The sequence below is a fragment of the Glycine max genome, chromosome 9 (assembly GCF_000004515.6).
Source record: "Glycine max cultivar Williams 82 chromosome 9, Glycine_max_v4.0, whole genome shotgun sequence".
In the NCBI taxonomy this organism is placed as follows: Eukaryota; Viridiplantae; Streptophyta; class Magnoliopsida; order Fabales; family Fabaceae; genus Glycine; species Glycine max.
The window spans coordinates 4,952,884-4,975,272 of NC_038245.2; the positions used below are offsets into that span (position 1 = coordinate 4,952,884).

The window sequence follows — 22,389 nt, forward strand, 5'->3', positions numbered from 1 at the left end:
GAGAAGTTAATGCAACTTAAAAGAAAAATGAAAACTCTAAGAAATAGTTTAAAGATAAAATTGTTCAATGAAAGTGAAGAGTGATTAGTGGATAGTTACTTAAATTTGGTTAGTGAGTTAGTTTTATTCTACATAATTAAACAAGATTAATTATTATTACTAATTTAATATTATTAAGAATAAGAATAAAATGATCTTAAGATGTAGATAAAAAAAATGTTCCACAAAGTTATATTCCTTTATATTGATATAGACAAGAGTTTAATGCTTGTACAGTCTAAAATAATTTTTAAATTATTTTAAAAGTCAATAAATTTATCGAATTATATTAGATAACTCTATCAATTTTACAATGTTATTTTTAAACAGTGTATAACTATTTTTTTCTTTAAATAATACCAAAATCCTATTGGACTATTCAATAGATCGAACCTAAAGTAAGTATTATTAAAAAATATAAAAAGTACAACTAAATAAATATTATTCAAATATTATTTTATTAGGATCGGCGAGAACAACTGTTTATAAGAATAAAAAAGATAGCAAGAAAACAAAATGGTAGAAGGTTATATAAACCTATTTATAAGAATCAAATTAAAATTGATACTCAATTCTTGTTATAAAATGTAATTAATAATAATATTATGTTATTTTCTTCGGCGAAACATACTAATTAACATTGGTACTGACAGTGACAATTAGTATAGGGCTGTCCAAAGCTAACACAATATCCAGTAGCTCCTTTCCCAGGGTACTTGGCAACACACTCAGAAGTGCATGAAATGTCAGTGCAACCTAATAGCTGATCAGACAAAACCACGTCACATATTTTGCAATCAAAGTTACACATGCAATGATTGTTCTCGCAAATTCCCTGACCACCTTCATGAATTTTAGAGCACTTCGCGTTACAACCATTTTTTGCTGGGCAAACCCCCAAATCTGTCTTACACCTATCACCAACCACCGTAGCCATCAGATCTCCTGCATGTGACAACAACAACCATTATCATGATCATGATCATGATCGATGCAACATATATATTACAAACTAGTATATTATTATTATATCAATAAGTCCTAACTAGTTCTACATTATTATAAGCACATTGCATGTTGGATGGTGATTTTAAATCACATGAAATGCACCAATGCATCTCATTGGAAATGTGCATTAAACCCGCAACAGAGCCTTAACACGGTTCTTTTCCCACTTGTTTTGTAAAAATAAAATAAAATCTAGATTTCAATCTTTTAATTTGAACTTCGAAATGTCAATGGTCAAATGTGTTAGGCCTTATGGGATGCTAAGGTACCAAATCATAAAATGAAATATGTTATAGATTAAAGATGTGCCAATAATTAAAATAATTGTAAAATTATTTTTTTACATTAAGTGCAAACATATAATAATTTTCCATCATAACAGCCACAGTTCTCATGGCAGAAGCCCCAATACCTGCCACCACAATGGCCGCAACTGCAATCTCAATTTCAAACCATGCAAGTTATTATAACTTATAATAAGCAGTATCGTTAAATGGTAGCGTGTTACAAAATTACCTAATGTTAATGAGAGGAGGAGAATGGCATATAGAGAGCAAATGTTCTTGGCCATGGTCGCTGCAATCGTTTTGGTTAATATATGTTTGATCTTTCTGTAGGAGGTTGTTCATGACAAAGAAGTTTTTCAGCTGAAGTTATATAGTGGTGATGGTTTGTTAATTAGTACCTGCGCATTTAATTCTATTCTAATAGTTGCACTTTGGATTATTTGAATATAATACCAAAATTCTGTTTCATTATTAATATTCAAACAGTACCTAAGTAAGTATTATTAAAAAAAATAAAAATACAATTGTATAAATATTAATAATATAGTATTTTTAAGAGGATTGGCAAGTACAATTTATTATCTAAGTAAAAAAGATAGTAATAAAACAAATTCATAGATGGTTTGTTCTTTAGCACCGTGAAAGTGTGCTTAAAATGGACAGTTATAAACGATAGATTTAATTCAATTCTAATTGTTACTCTTTGGATTATTTTCTTTAATAACCTGTTTGAAACCGCATCGGATATCCCTTGATGCCTTTTTTTTTTTTACTGAATATCCCTTAAGTTGCAAGTTGTAACTTTATATTAAAGATTGTTGTATGTTTATATCTTTTGAACGCATTACACACATGCATTAAAATTTCGAAACATGTTGATAGAGATATGGTTGAAACTCAAAATTACTTATTAATAATTTCACTGCAATTGGTCCACATATTCTATCTGTTTGATTCATATGATAAATGATCCCATAAATTTTAACAATAATAAAGAGTTTTAGAAAAGACGGTTAAAGAAAGTGTTACTAATAAACTTTGGTTCTGTCTTTTACATTTTCTTAATTGTTAGAAATAACAGTTAGTACTCTTTTCTAACTTCTAATTATTTGTCATCAAAATTTCTCTTTTTATTGGAGATATTTTAGTTTAAAAATAATTACTTTACAAAAAAAATCAAACATTACTTTAAATTCATTTTTTTTAAAACTATTTTAGTTTGAGTCTTATAATTAGGACCGAAGGGCCTCTATAATTAACTTTGTATTAATTTATTTTATAATTATATCTTTTTTTACTTAGATAAAAAATTGTTCTTGTCAACCCTCATAAAATAATATTTGAATAATATTTATTTAATTGTATTTTTTTATTTTTTTTAAATAACAATTACTTATGTACTATTTGAATTTGAATAGTCAAATAGAATTTTGATATTATTTGAATAGTCAAACTAGAATATAATTATTTCTTTCAATATAATTTTGTTAAAAAAATATAAATAGTCAAATATTATAAACAGAAATATTGATTATTTTAATTTACTTGACTATGATAATTGAATTTATTATTAAACTTTAATAAAAAAAAAAATAAATCTATAGGAATAATTACTCTATAAACTAATGTATATTCCTTAACTAATTCAATACTTTATGTTGATTGTTTTTAGGTATGCTGTTTGTAGTATTTAAATTTTAAATTAGTATTTTATATGTATCTGATGAATTGAGTATCCTTGTGAATTGTGGGTTAAATAATCACTAGACATTTTAAGTATGTTAAAAGTCATGCATATATTGAAAAATATTCAATTTTTACTCCGGTTGCCAGATACTGCGCGTCCGACGCCGATCGGTTCACCCCATTGACGTAGTGTATAGATCTAGGAAAACCTAGTTGCGCAAAGAACATGAAATTGAAATTACGAATCTGAAATTCAAGTGCGAATGGAGAACTCGGGATGTTTGGATCTGATATTCCAGAGTGTGAAGAACCTCTCTCTCCCCGTTATAAACCGACATAAATGTTTAAAAGCAATTAACTACTTTAGCCAAGTAATTTCTGACGGTGTTAACAGTCGGAAATTAACCGCCAAAAAACAAAAATAACAACAAATCCACTTTCCGAAAAACTTTAATTAATTTGAGGAACTAAAAACAAAAGCTTTAAATAATTGAAAAGCAAATGACATATTTTTGTTCCTATTTCGATTATCTAGTAAAGTCAATTCAAATTATCAATATAATTTTGTTTATAATTTTTTACTATTTATATTTTTAACAAAAATATATTGAAATAAACAAGAGTTTAATATCAATGTATAATTTTACATTTTTATTTAATTATAAATCATTATTTTAATTACTTTGACATAATTATTTTAAAAAGTAATAAATTTATCATGTTCTTTGAATTTTTTTTAGTGTTATTTTTAAACCGTGTATAACCATTTTTTTCTTTAAATAATACGGCAATCCTATTTGACTATTCAATAGTACCTAAAGTAAGTATTATTAAACAAAATATAAAAAGTGCAACTAAATAAATATTATTCAAATATTATTTTATTAGGATCGGCAAGAACAACTGTTCATCTAAATAAAAAAAGACAGCAAGAAAACAAAATCCTAGAAGGTTATATAAACCTATTTAAAAGAATCAAATGAAAAGGGATACTTAATTCTTTTTATAAAATTTATAATATAATAATATTATTTAATTTTCTTCGTCGAAAAACACCAATTAACATTGGTACTGACAGTGACAATTAGTATAGGGCTCTCCAAAGCCAACACAATATCCAGTAGCTTCTTTCCCAGGGTACTTGGCAGCACACTCAGAAGTGCATGAAATGTCAGTGCAACCTAATAGTTGATCAGACATAACCACGTCACATAATTTGCAATCAAAGTTACACATGCAAAGATTGTTCTGGTCGCAAATTCCCTGACCACCTTGATGAATTTTTGAGCACTTCTCGTTACAACCATTTTTTGGGGGGCAAACCCCCAAATCTGTCTTACACCTATCACCAACCACCGTAGCCATCAGATCTCCTGTCACAACAACCATATCATGCAACATATTACAAATTAGAAGTAAATCTAGGTATAACATCAATAGACTTTTGTTTCTATATATTTTTTAAGTTATTGATATTTTATTTTAATTCTTATATATTTATTTTTTACTTTATTCCCTATAACATATAGATCATTTGATTTTAGTTACTATCAAATATTTTTAAAAGGACTAATTCAAAATGAGTAAAATATTATAAAAACTATATATATAAATAAGAAAGACAAAGAATTTTACAAAGATGAAAAGTCAAACAAATTTTTTTAGGAAGAAAAACAAATAAATTTCAGGGAAAAAATATAGTTAAGCCATATCAACGAGTACTAAGTAGCTCTACGTAAGAAGTGTTATTATATAATAACTTATAGGCAGTATCGTTAAATGGTAGCGGGTTATAAAAATTACCTAATGTTAATAAGAGGAGGAGAATGGCATATAGAGAGCAAAGGTTCTTGACCATGATTGCTGCAATTGCTATGGTTAATACGTTTGATCTGCTTGTAGGAGGTTGGTAATGACGACGAAGCTTTTTCAGCTGAAGGTATATAATGGTCATGGTTAGTGTATTTAGTACAGTGAAAGTGGGTTTAAAATGGAAAGTTATAAATTACGGATTTAATTTTATTCTAATTGTTAATGTTTATATCTTTTGTGTGTGTGTGTTTAAAATAAAAAGTGTGAAGTGTGTTTAAAATGGAAAGTTATAAATTACAGATTTAATTTTATTCTAATTGAGTTATAAATTACAGATTTAATTTTATTCTAATTGAGTTATAAATTACAGATTTAATTTCTTTAATAATCTGTTCGAAATTCCATGGATATCTCCTAACTAATGTTGTAACTTTCGTATTAATGTTTATATCTTTTGAGTGTGTGTGTGTGTTTAAAATGGAAAGTGCCAAGTGTGTTTAAAATGGAAAGTGTTAAATTACAGATTTAATTTTATTCTAATTGAGTTATAAATTACAGATTTAATTTCTTTAATAATCTGTTCGAAATTTCATGGATATCTCCTAATTACCTAATGTTATAACTTTCATATTAATGTTTATATCTTTTGAGTGTGTGTGTTTAAAATGGAAAGTGTGAAGTGTGTTTAAAATGGAAAGTTATAAATTACAGATTTAATTTCTTTAATAATTTGTTCGAAACTCCGTGGATGATATTATTGTAAATTATAAAATTGTGTAATAATTGATAAAATTATATTATTGATATATATATATATATATATATATATATATATATATATATATATATATATATATATATATATATATATATATATATATATATATATATAAAGATATTTATATTTGAAAGACAAATTATGACTTTTAATTATTTTGATTAAATGTAAATAAATAAAAATAATAAAAGTTATATCTAATATCCTATCAAATCATGATCTCTGCGCGTCTAAAGTTTAAGACGACGTGATCGATGATCTAATATAACATTTAAGTAGTGAATTTAAATTCTTCATTTAATACTTGTGTCTCAAAATCTTTCATGAAAAAAACATTCTCCCAAGATCTGTCAAAGTCCTACAAATAATAAATAAAGTCCACATTTTAAAAGGCATTGATCCTCATCAAAAGACGTGGTTTGTTGATGTATATTTGCTATAATGAAATAAGTAACTTTCCTATTAAAATACAAAATGCATTATCCTATTAGTATGAACTTTGCATGAAGAAGGGAGGTGTATTTAATGCAAGCTTTAAATGTTCCAACGCAATATGAAAGACGTTGATCCTCGTCAAGATGTGTGCTTTGTTGATGTAGACTTGTTATGATGAAAGAAATGACTTCCTTACTGAAGTACAATACACATTATCCTATCAATGTGAACTTTGCATAAAGAAGAGACGTGCCAATGGACTTAGACGAAGAATAGAGTGAAGAATTCAACTGTTGTGAGACAACAAATACTTAGAAATGAATATCATATATAGAACGAACTTTGAAGAAATAAGACACAAATAATCTATGTGAATCATTTTTTCTTGTAAAGCTTTGTGTAAATTATAGTAAATATATAAGCTGTCAAAATGTCTCTTATATCTTAAGAGAAAAGACTAAAAATATTGAGTGATATATCCGTTTGTAAGACGATCACATATTTCAGTCAATATGCAATCTTTCAATAAATCTTTCTGATTTGTTTAGAGCCAAAAATGACTTTGTGATAGGACAAAAAATATTGAATTTAAATTATGTTTATGATAGAATTTGTAATTGTAAAAATCAAAAGTGACCGTCAGCAATACTTGCATTATGTGGAAGTTTTATGACCGTCAGATTTACATTCCACACCGAACAAAGACCATCCAAACATATTTTTTAATAGTAAATCCCACCATCAACCATAAAACTTTGCACGGTGCAAAAGAAGTTTAACTTATGCACGATACACTCTGTGATCAATGAGTTGTGACTAGTTTTGCATATGCACAATGTTATTATAACTTATAAGCACTATTGTTATTAAATGGTACTAGTGTGTTACAAAATTACCTAATGTGAATGAGAGAAAGAGAATTGTATATAATGAGCAACCCTCCTTGGCCATGGTTATTGCTATTGATTTGGTTATACATGACCTTTTTTGTAGGAGATTGGAAAATGACGGAGAAGATTTACAATTAAGGTTATATAGTGGTGTTAGTTTGTTATTTTGTATCATGAAAGTATGTACAAAATGGAAATGGTTAACTAAGTTTTTTGTCTTGAACCTTTTCAAATTTTTTTATTTTAGTTCCTAAACAAAATTTTGATTGGTCAAAATATCTAGATTTTTTTTATAAGATTTTAGTCCATGTCGTTTATTTACACTATTAAATGATGACATGTCATTATTTTTGTTATTACTAATTTATTGTGATTTTTGGCTACTTGCTTAATGGCGGTTAAAAACTGCCTTTAAATATGTTTAATGAAACTTAAGAAAAATATTGTACAATAAATGTGGTTTCTAGATCTAAGAAAGAGAGGAAGCTTTGTTGTCGTTGTTGTGGGTTTGCAATAATGACTTGTGGTAGGTTCACGATGGTAGTTGGTGGTGGGTTTCGTAGTGACTTGTGGTCTTTTTCATTGTGGTTTGTGATGAGTTTCGAGATGGTTTGGGCGGTTTGGGGTGGGTTTGCAGTGTTGTTTGGTGGAGGATAAAAAATCTAAACCCTTCATTTAAAACAAAATTACATTCTAATTTCTGAATTCTTTTAAAAATATGAACCCTTCCTTTATAAGGTGTATCACTATCGAGATCTAGGTCGAGAATGGAAATTTAATTTCAATCTAAAACAATTTTTCTTTCTGTTTTTTTTTATTTCTTGCATCTGAAATTGCTTTTGTTTTCCAAATTGATTGATCTTGGAGGTGGTTGAGGAACGAAGATGTAGTGTATTTGGAAGCAGTGGAGGTTTTGCTGCCATAGTTGGCTTTGGTGTTGCTGTAGTGGTGACGAAAATGACAAAAGAAGCAAGTGAGAGGGTTAAGTTGCACCGGAGTTGAGAGTGAGAACTGAGAAAGTGGGATAGGGACATATATGGCCAACAACAGTTCCCATACTGTTTTGATTGTTTTTGGCTGTAGTTGTTGTTGATACATGGATCATATATATGGTTTGTTGAAGTAATTAATGAAGAATTTCAAGTGATTTTAAACCTTAAGAAATTATTTAAAACTTTTTAAAAGCCTCAGCAAATATTTATTATTGACGGTTTTCAACAGCCACAAAGCTAATTATAAGAAACAACAACAACAAATTAATAAAGATAATGACACATTATCATTTAACGGTATAAATAGACAAATAAAAACTAAAATCTTAACGGAAAAAAAGTCTAAAAACTTTTACCAGTCATAATTTTGTTTGTGGACTAAAATTCAAAATTTAGAAAAGTTGAGAGACTAAAAGTTTAATTAACTCAAATGAAAAATTATAGACGGAAGAACATGGTTTGATTCTATTTGTTAAAATTTGGATTATATATTGAAAGCCTGTTTGAAACAATAAGTAAATTGTGTTTAAAATGGAATGTTATAAATTAATGAACTGAGTTAATCTAATTGTTACAATTTGCCTTAAGATCGAGTCTGTTTCCAACTGCCTTCATATTATCCTTTAAATGCATTGCTTCTTTGCCTTTTTGTCTTCTTCTAAATTCTTTAAATTCTAAAGTTATTTCATGATGCATTTACGGTTATAATAATTAATTCTCATTTACAGTTTTATTCTAGAGTTTAGCAGTCATATATTAACACTTAAAAATAATTTTATATTATCATTTAATTACAAATTATTATTAATAGAATTTTAAGATAAATATTAAAATAAATTACACTCTTCTTGCCTATTGAATTTTGCATATTTATCTCTCCTATTAAATATTATATAAGTCATGGAACATACTACAAAATGTAATTAATAATAATATTATATAAGTCAATGATTGTTCTCGCAAATTCCCTGACCACCTTCATGAATTTTAGAGCACTTCGCGTTACAACCATTTTTTGCTGGGCAAACCCCCAAATCTGTCTTACACCTATCACCAACCACCGTAGCCATCACATCTCCTGCATGTGAACAACAACCATATCATGGAACATACTACAAATTAGAAGTAAATCTAGGTATAACATCAATAGACTCAAATATTATTTTTTTCCTCTGAATTTTATTTTCACGAAATAAATTTATATTTTTTTTTCTTTATTTATCTTTGCATATAGTTCTTGTAAGAAAGTTTATTCAAATAAAATCTAAGTTTTTTTCTTCAAAATTTTATCTTAGGTCCCGAAATTTAAAAATAAGACCCAGTTATAATATATCAATAGACTTAAATATATATTTTTTGATAAAATATAGCTATATTTTACTTTTTATCCTTAAATTTTTTTGCTTGACTTTTTGTTTCTATATTTTTTTAGTTTTTGTTATTTTATTTTAGTTCTTATATATTTTTTTTTCTTCATTCCCTATAATATCTAGATCATTTGATTTTAGTTACTATCAAATATTTTTCAAAAGGTCTAATTCAAAAATGAAAAAAATATTATAAAAACTATATATATATATAGATGGACTAAAGCAAGAAACCAAGAACGACAAAGAATTTTTCAAAGATAAAAAGTCAGACAAATTTTTTAGGAAGCAAAACAAATAAATTTCAGAGACAAAAATATATTTAAGTCATATCAACCAGTAATAAGTAGCTCTACATAAGAAGTGTTATTATATATAATAACTTATAAGCAGTATCGTTAAATTGTACGTAGCGGGTCATTAAAAATTACCTAATGTTAGTAAGAGGAGGAGAATGGAATATAGAGAGCAAAGGTTCTTGGCCATGATTGCTGCAAATGCTATGGTTAATATGTTTGTAGGAGGTTGGTAATGACGAAGAAGCTTTTTCAGCTGAAGTTATATAATGGTCATGGTTTGTGTGTTTAGTACTGTGAAAGTGTGTTTAAAATGGAAAGTTATAAATTACAAATTTAATTTTATTCTAATTGTTACACTTTGAGTTAATTTCTTTAATAATCTGTTCGAAACTCCATGGATATCTCCTAATCTCCTGACTAATGTTGTAACTTTCATATTAATGTTAATATCTTTTGAACGCATTAAAATCAATATATATATATATATATATATATATATATATATATTGAAGAGAGAGATCATCTTGTCATTTCTTAGAGAATTGGGGCTTTTGGGTACTGGGAGACATACACCCTCTAAGTTTTAATTTGCAGAGTGTCTATGTTCTTATTCAATAAATTTTCCCTACTTTTTCTACTAAAGAAACCAGATTTCTATCAGATATTATCACCAAAAAACTAAAAGGACAATCCAATAGATACAATAATAGAAAGAAATATTTCATAACTTCAAATGGAAAAATTTCATCGAATTGCCTGTCTCATTCATCACCATTGGTAGAGGCCAATTCAATTTCACCATTCCTCATCTTAGGAGTAGCTATACAATGCCTGGTTTGGTTACCATAACAGAAGAGCTAGAATTAACACTTGAACTAGGATCAGTCCGTGATGCTTGGACTAAATCACCAGGGAAGGTGCCATCCATCATATGCTGAAATGGGTTCAAAGGTTTATAAATTTCCACTGAACCTTCCAACATTTTCACTACATCACTCATTATCGGTCTTGATTCTGGCCTATACTGAACACATAACAATGCTACCTTAACCATTCTTTCAGCCATTTCCTGATGTCTCTTTTCTATTCCACATGCAGTTAGTAACTCTGAAAATTCTCCAGTATCAAATCTTTTCCACACCCATACTGGAAACCACTCCTGGCTCTCTGGAAGGTTAATGTCAAGGTTTCTTCTCCTGCCTATGATTTCGAATAACAGCATTCCAAAGCTGTAAATGTCACACTTGTGAGTCACAGGAAATGACATTCAAAGCTCAGGTGCAGCATAACCAGGAACGCACCTACCTCCTGTAATGGTTATACGAGTATTGTCCCTATTGCAAAGCTTGGCTAATCCAAAATCAGCAACTTTAGGATTGAAATTACTGTCCAATAGAATATTTCCCGGTTTGATGTCATAATGGATTATTCTTTGTTTGCAATCTTCGCACAAGTATGCGATGCCTCTGGCTGTCCCAACTGCAATCTCATAAAGCTTTTCATATCCAAGTGTCTTGTTTTCATGAAACAGATGCCTGTCAAGAGAGCCATTCGCCATATACTCATAAACCAGTGCTCTTAGGTCTCTTTCAAAGCAAAATCCATACAACTGAACTAGATTGAAATGATGAACTTTTCCAATTGTACCCATTTGTGCCATAAACTGTTCCTCAATTCTCTTATTTGAGTTCCCACGTAAAACCTTCACAGCCACAGTGTTCCCACGTAAACTCAAATTTCCTGTATAAACTTCTCCAAAACCTTCTGATCCCAATATTGAAGCGTAGTTATCAGTTGCAATCCTGAGCTGCTCACTAGTAAACCTGATTGGCTTTTCTCTTTCCACATTACTCAGAAATTTGTCCATAGCGAGAGTCAGAAAATGCATGTCTGAACTGCTATTAGTCTTGGATCTTGTACAGAAACCAAAAAGGCAAAGAATTAGGAACTACAGTAACACAGCCACAACATGCACGTTAGTATAAGCCGTCAGAATTTTGTGGCAAAACCAATTAAAAACCAAACATAGAACAAGTAGAAAACAAGAAAAATACAACAGGCTTAAATCCTGCGAGCTACAATGGCTATGATACCCCCAGTATCCATGCTTGACAATAATTCATTGATAAGAATTCAAAATATAGTATTGGATATAGGGGATGTGAGGTAGGATATATAAGCAAAATTGAATGTGGAAAAGAATATGATATCTGCAAGATCAAAAGTTTCAAACATTAGAGGATTGTGATCATTCTATATTACAGGGGGGCCCAGTCTAAACAAAAGTATTAATATGACCATGGCTATTCTTGATTGAATGAGCTGGCTAGCAAACTTACAGGACGGCCAAATACAATTATATGAACAAAATAACGACAAATACTAAGTTTTAGATTTCCATGCACTTTCCTAGCACCATCCACCTAGGGTGTTGTTAATTAAATATGGAAATTCAAAGGCAAAAAAAGTTCATGAATTCTTTTTGTACATACTACAAACTAACAACATAAAGCATAAACCACATTTTCCAAGCTATTCAATTGAGTGACTGACAAGGAACTCCATGGCTGAGAAAACAAAGAGATGACAAAGACTAATAAAGAGAGAATTTCTTTTTTGTTTTTTTGTTTTGTTTTTCGATTCAAGTGTCTCACGCGGTGCTGGATTCACATGGTATGGGAGGAAAATAATATGGGAAGAAAATTAAGTTTTCTCCGCTTTGGTTCATCATACTTTTAAATGATTTCCTAGCTTCCATTTCTTGCCTGTTATTTAAAGCATGAGTCAAGAGGAAGCTGTATATTTTCAGTTTCTTGTCTGCAAAACATGTTTTGAGGCAATAAAGAAGCTATCAAAACAAGTCCTAAAACACTTGTTGAATTGACTACAATTTTCATCAGTCATCTTGCGAGCTCAATATGCACATGGCACAAATCCTGAAATCTAAGCAAAGCAAATGGCAACGATATATATGCTGCAGGCCAAGAGCTATATATTATTATACAAAGTTTTCCACATCAAATAGTTAAGAGGAAGAAAAAAAACAACTTTTATGACCCAAAAAAAGATACGTACATTAAGTGGATAAATTTGAATCCAATTAATAGAAAGGAAAATATCTTAGTACTTGTATTTCATCAAGTAGCATATATTCTCCATCATACATTACTAGAGGCCAATTCAATCTCATACTTCCTCATAATAGGAGTAGCACATACAACGCTGGAGTCTGTTACTATAACAGAAGACCCAGATGAAATGGTTGTTGTATTATACGTCTTTGACTCTTGGACTGGATGAGCAACGGTAACCGCACCCATCAAGTGCTGAAATGGATTCCCAGGTTCTGGAACTTCCAGTGAACCTTCCAGCATTTTCACCACAACACTCATTATGGGCCTTAATTCTTGCCTATATTGAACACACCACAAAGCTATCTTAATCATTCTTTCTGCAATCTCCTTACTTCTCTCCTCTATCTCACAAACTATCATTAACTCCCCCAGTTGTCCAGTATCAATTTTTTTCCAAACCCATGTTGGAAACCACTCTTGGCTTTCAGCGAGTTTAATATCAAGGTTTCTTCTCCTGCCTATGATTTCAAATAACAGCATGCCATAACTATAAACATCACACTTGTGAGTTATTGGAAACGGCATCCAAAGCTCAGGTGCAGCATAACCTGGAGTTCCCCTACCTCCAGTCATGGTTATGTGAGTATTGTCCCTGTTGCAAAGCTTGGCTAAACCGAAATCAGCAACTTTAGGATTGAAATTCCTGTCCAATAGAATATTTCCTGGCTTTATGTCATAATGGATTATTCTTTGTTGGCACTCTTCATGCAAATAAGCAATGCCTCTGGCTGTCCCAACTGCAATATCATGAAGCTTTTCATATCCTAAGGTCTTCTTTTCATGGAACAAATACTTATCAAGAGAGCCATTTCCCATGTACTCATAAACCAGTGCTATCAAGTTGTTCTCAAAGCAAAATCCGTAGAGCCGAACAAGATTGAAATGATGAATTCTGCCAATTGTGCCAACTTCTGCCATAAACTGCTCCTCGATTTTCTTGTTTGAAGATCCACGTAGAACTTTTACAGCAACCATGGTCCCATTAGTAAAAATTCCTTTATAAACTGTTCCAAAACCTCCTGATCCCAACAAGTTAGAGTAGTTATCAGTTGCAATCCTTAGCTGTTGATCAGTGAACCTGATTGGCTTCTCTCTTTCCATGTCATTCAGAAATTTATCAATAGCCAGTGTCAGAAATTTTGAACCTGGAATTACTGGTCTGCTATCTGTCTGATTTCTTCTTCGGCACACACAAATCAAAATTCCAACCTTCACTGCAATCACCACTGCAAAATATTAATGTTCAGTTAGGAATCTTGTGACTAAACCAATTAGTGAAAAACCAACATAGAACATAATAGAATTAGATGAAAACAAAAAGATGTCACAGGTTAAAATCTTACGAACGATGACAACTACAGCCCCAACTGAAGCACCATCGTCAGTGCTTGTTGACATTAGACAAGAGATGAGAATTCAAAATACTATAGTGATGGTGAGGAACTGTGTGAAAGAAAGAGACATAGTAGATAAATTTATATGCAAAATCCCATGCATTTATCCAATAAAATAATCATATCAACATCCTAAATTTCAAACCAAGGAATGCCTTATACCGCGTAGTCCTTCCATCATTTAGATGTCATCATCACGGTCCTAAAGAATTAATTTGACACCACAAATGGCATTGAAACAAACTTACATTACAAACAAAATCTCTGAAAACAAATACTACGTTTTATAATTCCACTTTCCTATACACTTCTCCAAGGCTGGCTTCGTTTCTTATATATATATATATATATATATATATATATATATCATAATAATATGTAATATCCATTTTGAAGTTCGTGGAATATTCTAAGTTCTGATCCCCACGTAATAACGACATATATATTAACAGTATATAATTTGACATTCTATTCAACTGACAAGGAACTATATATATGATTAGTTATAAGCAAGAGAGAAGAGGGCGACTAATAGGAAATTTTTTATTCAATGTCATTATCTGGAAAAAAAATTGTATGCTCATCTTTCTACCTCTTGGAGCATAAATACAGTCAGATGTGTAAATAACACGTTTTTTTTTATAAAGGTTGATATGCTTCTAGATAAAGAAATAATTAATTTGTCCTGAGGAACACACAAGAATATCTCCATTATTATGTATTTGGAAATTTTATAGATGGCACACTTGTGTGGCAAATGTTCACTCTGTTCCTTAGACTCCCATATAAAACGATTTTTCATAATATGATTTGTGCAAAACCTAAAATTTTCAACAATTGAAAAATGAAGAAAACAAAATCAAGCCATAGTACTAATATGGAACTAGATCCACAGAGAAGTAACAAATTACTCAGCGACCAAAAATATAAGCAGATACTGCAGATAAAACTACCATCTCGAGAAGGCAAATTTGTTTTCCCCATCATCTGGTGAAATTGAAAATATTAATTTGAATTTTTGACTTTGATAAAAAAAAACTTCGTACCCCATTGCCCGGAGGCTCTTCGCTATGCGAAGGTATGAGGGAGGGATGTTGTACGCAGCCTTACCCTTGCATATGCAAAGAGGCTGTTTTCAGATTCGAATCCATGACCAACAAGTCACCAAGGCACAATTTTAACTTTGATATTTATTTATTTTTATAACTATTTGTCAGTTAACTACGCTATTTTAAAGTTACAGCTTTGCATCACTTTTAAGAGCTGATGCAAAATTGAAGAGAAAAGAAAAGAAATACACAGAAAATACTAGCGTTACATAATAATTACTCTAGAAGAAAAAGTATCACAAAGTTGTAGATTATAGTAAAAAAATGTTTAAATTACTTTGCAGGTCCTTGAATTATTTGACAACTTCTAATTAGGTATTTAATTTCTTCTTTTTTTTCCATTGGGTCTTTGAACTTCTATTTTATTTTTTGCTGAATACTTTGAACTTATATTTGTTTTTTAATTGCATTCCTCAATCTATAATTGCCATTATAGAAAATTAACCACATGGACCTAATTAAAAAAACAAATACAAATTCAAGCACCCAATTAAAAAAAACAGTTTAGGATCCTAATTAAAAATTACTAAATAGTTTAGGGACTGGCTGAGTAATTAAAAAGTAAACTAAAAATCTTACAAAAAAATATCAGTTAATTATAAATATTCACAAAACCTCAATCAATTTTTTTCTTCATCAATCAAAAAGGTTGTTTGCTCTCCCTTGAGTGTGTGTATGCCTCTTATTTATGTATAACCTATTTAAGAGTGTATCCAAAAGAAGTGCTTTAGTTCTTTCCAACCATAACCTATAAGGGGAAAACCAGAAGTGAAGTAGGAGACTAGTGCATTCTTGAGTGTGTTGTAAGCACAATGGGGCCACAAGTTATAAAAGTGGCCACCCTAGTGGAATCTCAGGTGTCACAGTTAGTATAATACAGTAAAAAAATATGAATGGAAACCTCTCAAAATTTGTTACACCTTGGCAGCATTTCTGCAACAAGTATTTTTTTGTCTTTCATCAAACCAGAGGACTGGAGTTAAAGCTTAGGATGTTTTAGGCAGGAGTCAAAATAGGAATGTGGCAATTTGAGGGTGACATTTGATGAATAAAAAGGAAAATAGAACGGATTCAACAGAACCAATTCACTAAAAAGGAAAATATTATTACAGCATAATATAAGCTATGGAAAGCTTCCATCAAGTAGAATTTGTACTCCCTTATACCCCTTTGCTATAGTCTAATTCCATCTCTTATTCCTCATAACACTTGGAGAAGAAATAAATACATACATTGCAGGATTGGATTACCATCATAAGTCTGTGATGGTTGGAGTGGATAACCAGGGAAGATCCCATCCATTATGGCTGAAACTGGTTCGTGTCAAGTTCTTTCTCCTACCTATGATTTTAAATAGAGGTATTCCAAAACTGTAAACATTGCATTTATGTGTTACTAGAAATGACATTTGAAGCTCAGGTGAAGCATAATCAGTAGTTCACCTTCCTCCAAACATGGTTATGAGTTAATTCGCAAAGCATGACTAAACAAAAATCATTTTTGAAAATATTTTATCAGACTAAACAGACCCTTTATCTGGACAGCAAAATTTGAATTGACAGTGGTTTTCCATAGCCTGTCTCATTCATGACCATTGGTAGAGGCCAACTCAATTTTACCATTCCTCATTGAAGAATCATTTACAATTCCCGGTTAAGTTACCATGGCTGAAGAGCTAAAATCAATACTTGTATTAGCATCAGTCTGTGATGCTTGGACTGAAAGACCAGGGAAAGTTCCATTCATCATATGCTGAAATGAATTTAAAGGTTTACAAATTTCCACTGAACCTTCCAACATTTTAACCACATCACTCATTATTGGTCTTGATTCTGATCTATACTGAACACATAACAAAGCTACCTTAACCATTCTTTCAGCCATTTCCTTAATTATGCCCCTCCTCTATTCCACAAGCCGTCATTAACTCCGCCAAGTCTCCAGCACCAAATCTTTTCCAAACCCATACTGGGAACCACTCCTGGCTTTCTGGAAGGTTAATGTCAAGGTTTCTTCTCCTGCCTATGATTTCAAATAACAGCATTCCAAAGCTGTAAACATCACACTTGTGAGTTACAGGAAATGGCAGCCAAAGCTCAGGTGCAGCATAACCGGGAGTTCCCCTACCACCTGTCATAGTTATGTGAGTATTCTCCCTGCTGCAAAGCCTGGCCAATCCAAAATCAGCAACTTTAGGATTGAAGTTGCTGTCCAAAAGAATATTTCCTGGTTTGATGTCATAGTGGATTATTCTTTGTTTGCAATCTTCATGCAAGTACGCGATGCCTCTTGCTGTCCCAACTGCAATCGCATAAAGCTTTTCATATCCTAAGGTCTTCTTTTTACGGAACAAATACCTGTCAAGTGATCCATTTGCCATGTACTCATAAACCAGTGCTCTGAGATCTCTTTCAAAGCAAAACCCATACAACTGAACTAGATTGAGATGATGAATTTTTCCAATTGTACCCACTTCTGCCATAAACTGTTCCTCAATTCTCTTGTCAGAATTCCCACGTAAAACCTTCACACCCACAGTGGTTCCATCACTTAAGTTTCCTTTATAAACTTCTCCAAAACCTCCTGATCCCAACAATGTAGAGTAGTTATCAGTTGCAATCCCGAGCTGCTTTTCGGTAAACCTGATTGGCTTTTCTCTTTCCATATTGCTCAGAAATTTGTCCATAGAGAGAGTCAGAAAATGCATGTCGGAACTGCTATCAGTCTCTGTGTTGTCTGGTGTAAGGAAACCCAAACGCTTAAAAATTATCCACAACAGTAACAAAGCTGCAACATGTTAATATACGGTCAGAATTTTTTTGGATAAAACCAATGAAAAACAACATAGAACAATAAGATGACAGATAAATATAACAGCTGGTGTAAATCCTACCAGATAATATGGCTAAAAAATCCCCAGGATCCATGCTTTACATTAATTCGTGTATAAGAATTGAAAAATATAGTTGTTGATATATAGGGGATGTTACGTGGGTTTTATATGCAAAATTGAACGTGAAAAAGAATGATATCTACATGATCTGAAGTTTCACGTTTCAAACATCAGAGGTTTGGTATAATTCTATATTTTACACGGCCCCACGGTCTAAATTAAGTATTTTAATTTGAGCATAGATATTCTTGATTGAATGAGCTAGCTAGCAAACTTACAAGCGTCGGCAAGAAACAACGATAAGAACAAAATCTCTAACCACAAATACTAAGTTTTAGATATCCATTTTCCTAGCACCATCCACCCATACTATTGCTAGTTAAATATGGAACACCAAAGACAAAGGAAGTTCATGAACTTTTTCTGTACATACTAATGACAAATAAAAAGTAAACATTATTTGAGTTATTCAACTGAGTATGACTTAAAACACAATAAGATTACAAGGACTAATAAAGGGAGAATTTCTTCTGTTTAATTTTTTATATTTAACATCATTATCTCTTGGAAGGTTTTACTTCCTTTATTGTGTCCTATATACCCACTTTCCTCGGTTCAAGTGTCTCACACGGGGGTGGGTTTGCTTGGTATGAGAGGAAAGGGGAGGGAAAGAAAATTGGAAGATAATTAATTTTTCTGTTTAGTTCATAATCACCAGCTTCATGAATAGCTCAAGGTCCACCTCTGTATTGGGCTTGTTGCAGATCCTCTCATCCTCAGTTGACTAAGCCAAATGATTATTATTGAAATCTAGTATTTCAAAGCTAACAGTCTCGAAAGTTCAATCAGCATGTCATCTAATATGGATAGCTATCCATGATTGTCTTTGGTATTTTTCAAAAATAAGACATCTTGATGAAGTTAGTTTAAAAAATATAAACACGGATGCATATAGGATGAAAATGCAAATTGTAATGTCGTCATGTATTCTATTCCCTCCGTCTTTAATTATAGGATACTTTGAACTAATTAAGGATTAACACCCATTAAAAAAGGTGGTTAATTTAGTTAATCATATTAAATATGTTTTCTTTTTATCTCTTTTTCCACTTAATTATTTTTCATTAATTTTTGGAAAACGAATAATTAAGGGTGTTTAAAAAAAATAATTAATACATTTAAAAATTAGAAAAAAAATCTTATAAGAAGGCACAAATAAATTTCTGAAAAATGATCTTATAATCACAAGCAAAGGAAGTATTTAGCAACACATATTTGCCACATCAGCATTTTACCTTAGTTGTCATTCTATCTATCTTTTAAACGCACAATTTCACCACATGAACATAACTTTTGTTATACCTTCTGCCTTTACCCTCATGATATTATCTCTTCTAATTTTCATTCGTGTTTATAATTATCATATAAGTAACTTTCAATTGAAATTAATCTTCATAATTTACGTTCTATTAGAAAAGTAGTTTCCTATAATACGAATCCCTAATTGAAACCCCTCTATCATTATGATGCAGAGAAAAAAGTGGCTACTGCGGTGCAAAAATGGATAGAAACGAATTGACAAAGGCATTTGCGGAGCACTACAACACCTAATTGTCTATCATGATTTTCCCACACCACAATTATTCTTTTCGCACACCTAACTCCCCATATTTTTTCTGATTTTTTTTTTTTGTTGCTTACTTCAAGTTTTATTGTTTTTTGTCTGTTTCCTGTCTTTTTTTATTTCCCTTTCCTTTTTCATATGAGACTTTCATGTTCCTTTTAAAATGTGTATGATATCACAAATCTTACTTGCCTAATTGCCATGTATAAATCCTTGAAGTTACTTTGGACAGACCAAAAAATTAGAATGCCATACATACCAAATTAATGACAGGCCTAAACCATAAATCATAATTGATCCTTCGAGACTCCTCTTGGATGGAAGGGGTTTTAATTCCAATAGTTTAAAGTTTAAGTGATCTAATTGCTTCATTCGTCTTTAATTAGAGATTTTGTTTGTAATAAGCCATCTTTGAAATCAGCCAGAACTTATTCGATCAAGTATATCCATATGGTGTCAAATTAGAACCGTGATATAGACATTTAAATGCTGAACAAGCTATGCAGTATTCTTTGTTTTAAAATTTAGGAAGTTCATATGATTGTTTTCATTGATAAAAACAGGGTATTTTACAAACAAATTTAGCTACGTACTATGCCTCTTCAAATTGTTCCTCGCCATCATTTTAGTATATTGAATTGTTATCTCTTGTCTAATATCAACAACCACCATTCCACCCATGGTGGCACTGCAATTGGGTGTGTTGGGTTATAAGTGTTAGGTGAAGTCTCACATCAGATAGAAGTGAAAAGGTTAACACCATATAAGTGAGGAGAAGATCCGTAAACCTGAGCCTTAAGGTTTTGGGTTAGAGTGTGGTGTCAGGTCTCCTTATGTGATGACTCCTGATGACCGGCTCAGACGAGTATGCAAGTAGGTCATGGCTATACTCATGGATGAGCACCATAAAACTTGATTTGTGTGCCTGAAAAGAAATGAGGTTCATAGTAGATCTATAAGTAAAGATTCACAATTTCTGACACTCACTCTAAATAAATAAATTTCTGAGTGAGATGCAAAGGGAGAAACCAATCAGATTCACTGATCAGCCACTAAGAATTACAACTTAAAATTACTCTGTACTGGCCTATACTGATCTCCAATTATGTACACAGCCGTGATCAAAGAACAGAATAAACTAAACAGAGTCACGACTTAGTTCAAAAGATCATTGAATCGTAATATCAATTAACCTTGTTGACTTTAAAGTTCAATTACTGATAGAGATCAAGTTTGGTCATTTTTTGGTAGTTACAAGTAATGTTGGTAACTGATATTTGCCTTGTGAAAATTGTTTTAATGATCAGCCTTGAGGCAATTATCTCAATATGTCAATGCTTTTAAACTTTAATTGACATCTTTGGTAATTAATTTGTAAATAAATTAGAATACCTCTTAAAATAGTTAATTGTGTGAATTTTCATCTAATTTTAGCTGACTTTGGTGTAGAAACAACAGATTGGAGAAGGCAGCTGACGTCTTGCTTAAGACAAGGGCAATTGTGAAGCTAAAGTCTGGCTTAAGCGAGGATTCCAGTGGCTGCCAAGAATTGAAGATCAAGTATCACTTAAGCGAGGTCCAACTGGCGCTTAAACGAGGGATGTCCTGAGGCAAAAAGTTGAAGTGTTCAGTCTCGCGTAACTATGAAGCACGGATACTCCAGCCCCTTGCCGTGTCCGGTGTCCGACACGCGTCCGTTGTCTGTGTCCAACACCGACACGACACCCGTACTACATTATATATTTTGGATATTACAGGTGTCCACGTGTCCGTGTCCATGTCGTGTCTGGTGTCCGTGTCGGTGTCGATACTTCATAGCGCGTAAGTGAGACGATTGACATGGCAGAATCTCAAGGCCTTTTGATAGAGCCTATTTAAGGCCCAATGACTGAGATTGACCAAACCTTTGGACGTGAGAATCATCAACTTGAGCGAGTGTGACTGCTTGGAGCTCGTCCATGGGTTCTTCACCAAGTTTCTTCATATTTCCTTCATTTTCTCTTTTCTTTCGTTTATGAGTAGTTAAATTTCCCCTTAGTGGGGTTTGATGTAACTTGTCAACTCTCATGTAAAACTCTAAGCTGTTATTCAAGTTCACTGGATTGGTCTCCTTTAGATTGTTGATTTGGTGTGAATGTTATTAGGAAATGATGTTTATCCCTTGATCTGAAAAATACTACTAATAAACTGTATATTCTAGGAAAGAAGTAAGTTGTATTAGCTATCTAAGAACCCCTTGGCTTAACGTAAAGTTGCTTGACTAAGCTAATTCAAGGAATTTATGTTTTTTTTGGTTTAATATGTTTTTTTGTCATTAAACTTTTTTTGAATTTCACTTATATTTCCTAAAGTTTCAGTCTCTAAACTTTTTCTCGTTAACATTTTTTTTGTTCTTGCCATCAAGTATCATTGTTAAGTTTTGACTACTGCAATAGCAGTTATAGAAAGCTCAAAAACCTTGATGTTGCAGCACCAATCACATACTGTTTTTTAAGACCTTGGCTGAGGTAAAGTAGCTGATTGACCTCCCTATACCTTTTTGGAGCCAATATTTACTTGTTTGCTTCACTTATATAAAGCAGTTAACTCCGAATAGTTTAGAGGCAGATAGAAAAGAACATTATGGTAAAAACATAAATAAG

General features: G+C 31.5%; 2 protein-coding genes and 2 pseudogenes across 4 annotated transcripts; all 4 read right to left on the reverse strand.

The window, feature by feature from the left end:
- Positions 1-673: 673 nt before the first annotated feature.
- LOC102668462 (uncharacterized) lies at positions 674-1,618 on the reverse strand. The gene is made up of 3 exons (XM_006587947.1): positions 1,564-1,618; positions 1,460-1,480; positions 674-984 (listed from the first exon to the last, which is right to left on the reverse strand). The coding sequence occupies exons 1-3, from the start codon at positions 1,616-1,618 to the stop codon at positions 674-676; spliced, it is 387 nt and encodes a 128-aa protein (XP_006588010.1).
- An 8,610-nt stretch (positions 1,619-10,228) lies between these two features.
- LOC100816397 (LEAF RUST 10 DISEASE-RESISTANCE LOCUS RECEPTOR-LIKE PROTEIN KINASE-like 2.2) lies at positions 10,229-12,489 on the reverse strand (annotated as a pseudogene).
- Positions 12,490-12,620: 131 nt separating this feature from the next.
- On the reverse strand, positions 12,621-14,422 carry LOC100816921 (rust resistance kinase Lr10). Of its 3 annotated transcripts, none has more exons than XM_041005392.1 (2): positions 14,284-14,422; positions 12,621-13,953 (listed from the first exon to the last, which is right to left on the reverse strand). In XM_041005392.1, the coding sequence occupies exons 1-2, from the start codon at positions 14,300-14,302 to the stop codon at positions 12,752-12,754; spliced, it is 1,221 nt and encodes a 406-aa protein (XP_040861326.1). In that variant the 5' UTR covers positions 14,303-14,422; the 3' UTR covers positions 12,621-12,751. The 3 variants fall into 3 exon arrangements, with proteins under 3 accessions (XP_040861326.1, XP_040861325.1, XP_003534886.1); XM_041005391.1 differs by having other exon boundaries at positions 12,621-13,941; positions 14,071-14,416; XM_003534838.3 differs by having other exon boundaries at positions 14,071-14,416.
- Positions 14,423-16,883: 2,461 nt separating this feature from the next.
- LOC100817456 (G-type lectin S-receptor-like serine/threonine-protein kinase SD2-5) lies at positions 16,884-17,948 on the reverse strand (annotated as a pseudogene).
- Positions 17,949-22,389: the final 4,441 nt, after the last annotated feature.

Excerpts from the sequence above, each read along its gene's own strand:
- LOC100816921 (XM_003534838.3), bottom strand. The coding sequence starts at position 14,125 with ATGTCAACAAGCACTGACGATGGTGCTTCAGTTGGGGCTGTAGTTGTC. Across the intron at positions 13,954-14,070 it reads GGCTGTAGTTGTCATCGTTC|TGGTGATTGCAGTGAAGGTT; the intron begins GTAAGATTTTAA and ends AATATTTTGCAG.
- LOC102668462 (XM_006587947.1), bottom strand. The coding sequence starts at position 1,618 with ATGGCCAAGAACATTTGCTCTCTATATGCCATTCTCCTCCTCTCATTA. Across the intron at positions 1,481-1,563 it reads CCTCCTCTCATTAACATTAG|TTGCGGCCATTGTGGTGGCA; the intron begins GTAATTTTGTAA and ends TTGAGATTGCAG. Across the intron at positions 985-1,459 it reads TGCGGCCATTGTGGTGGCAG|GAGATCTGATGGCTACGGTG; the intron begins GTATTGGGGCTT and ends TGTCACATGCAG.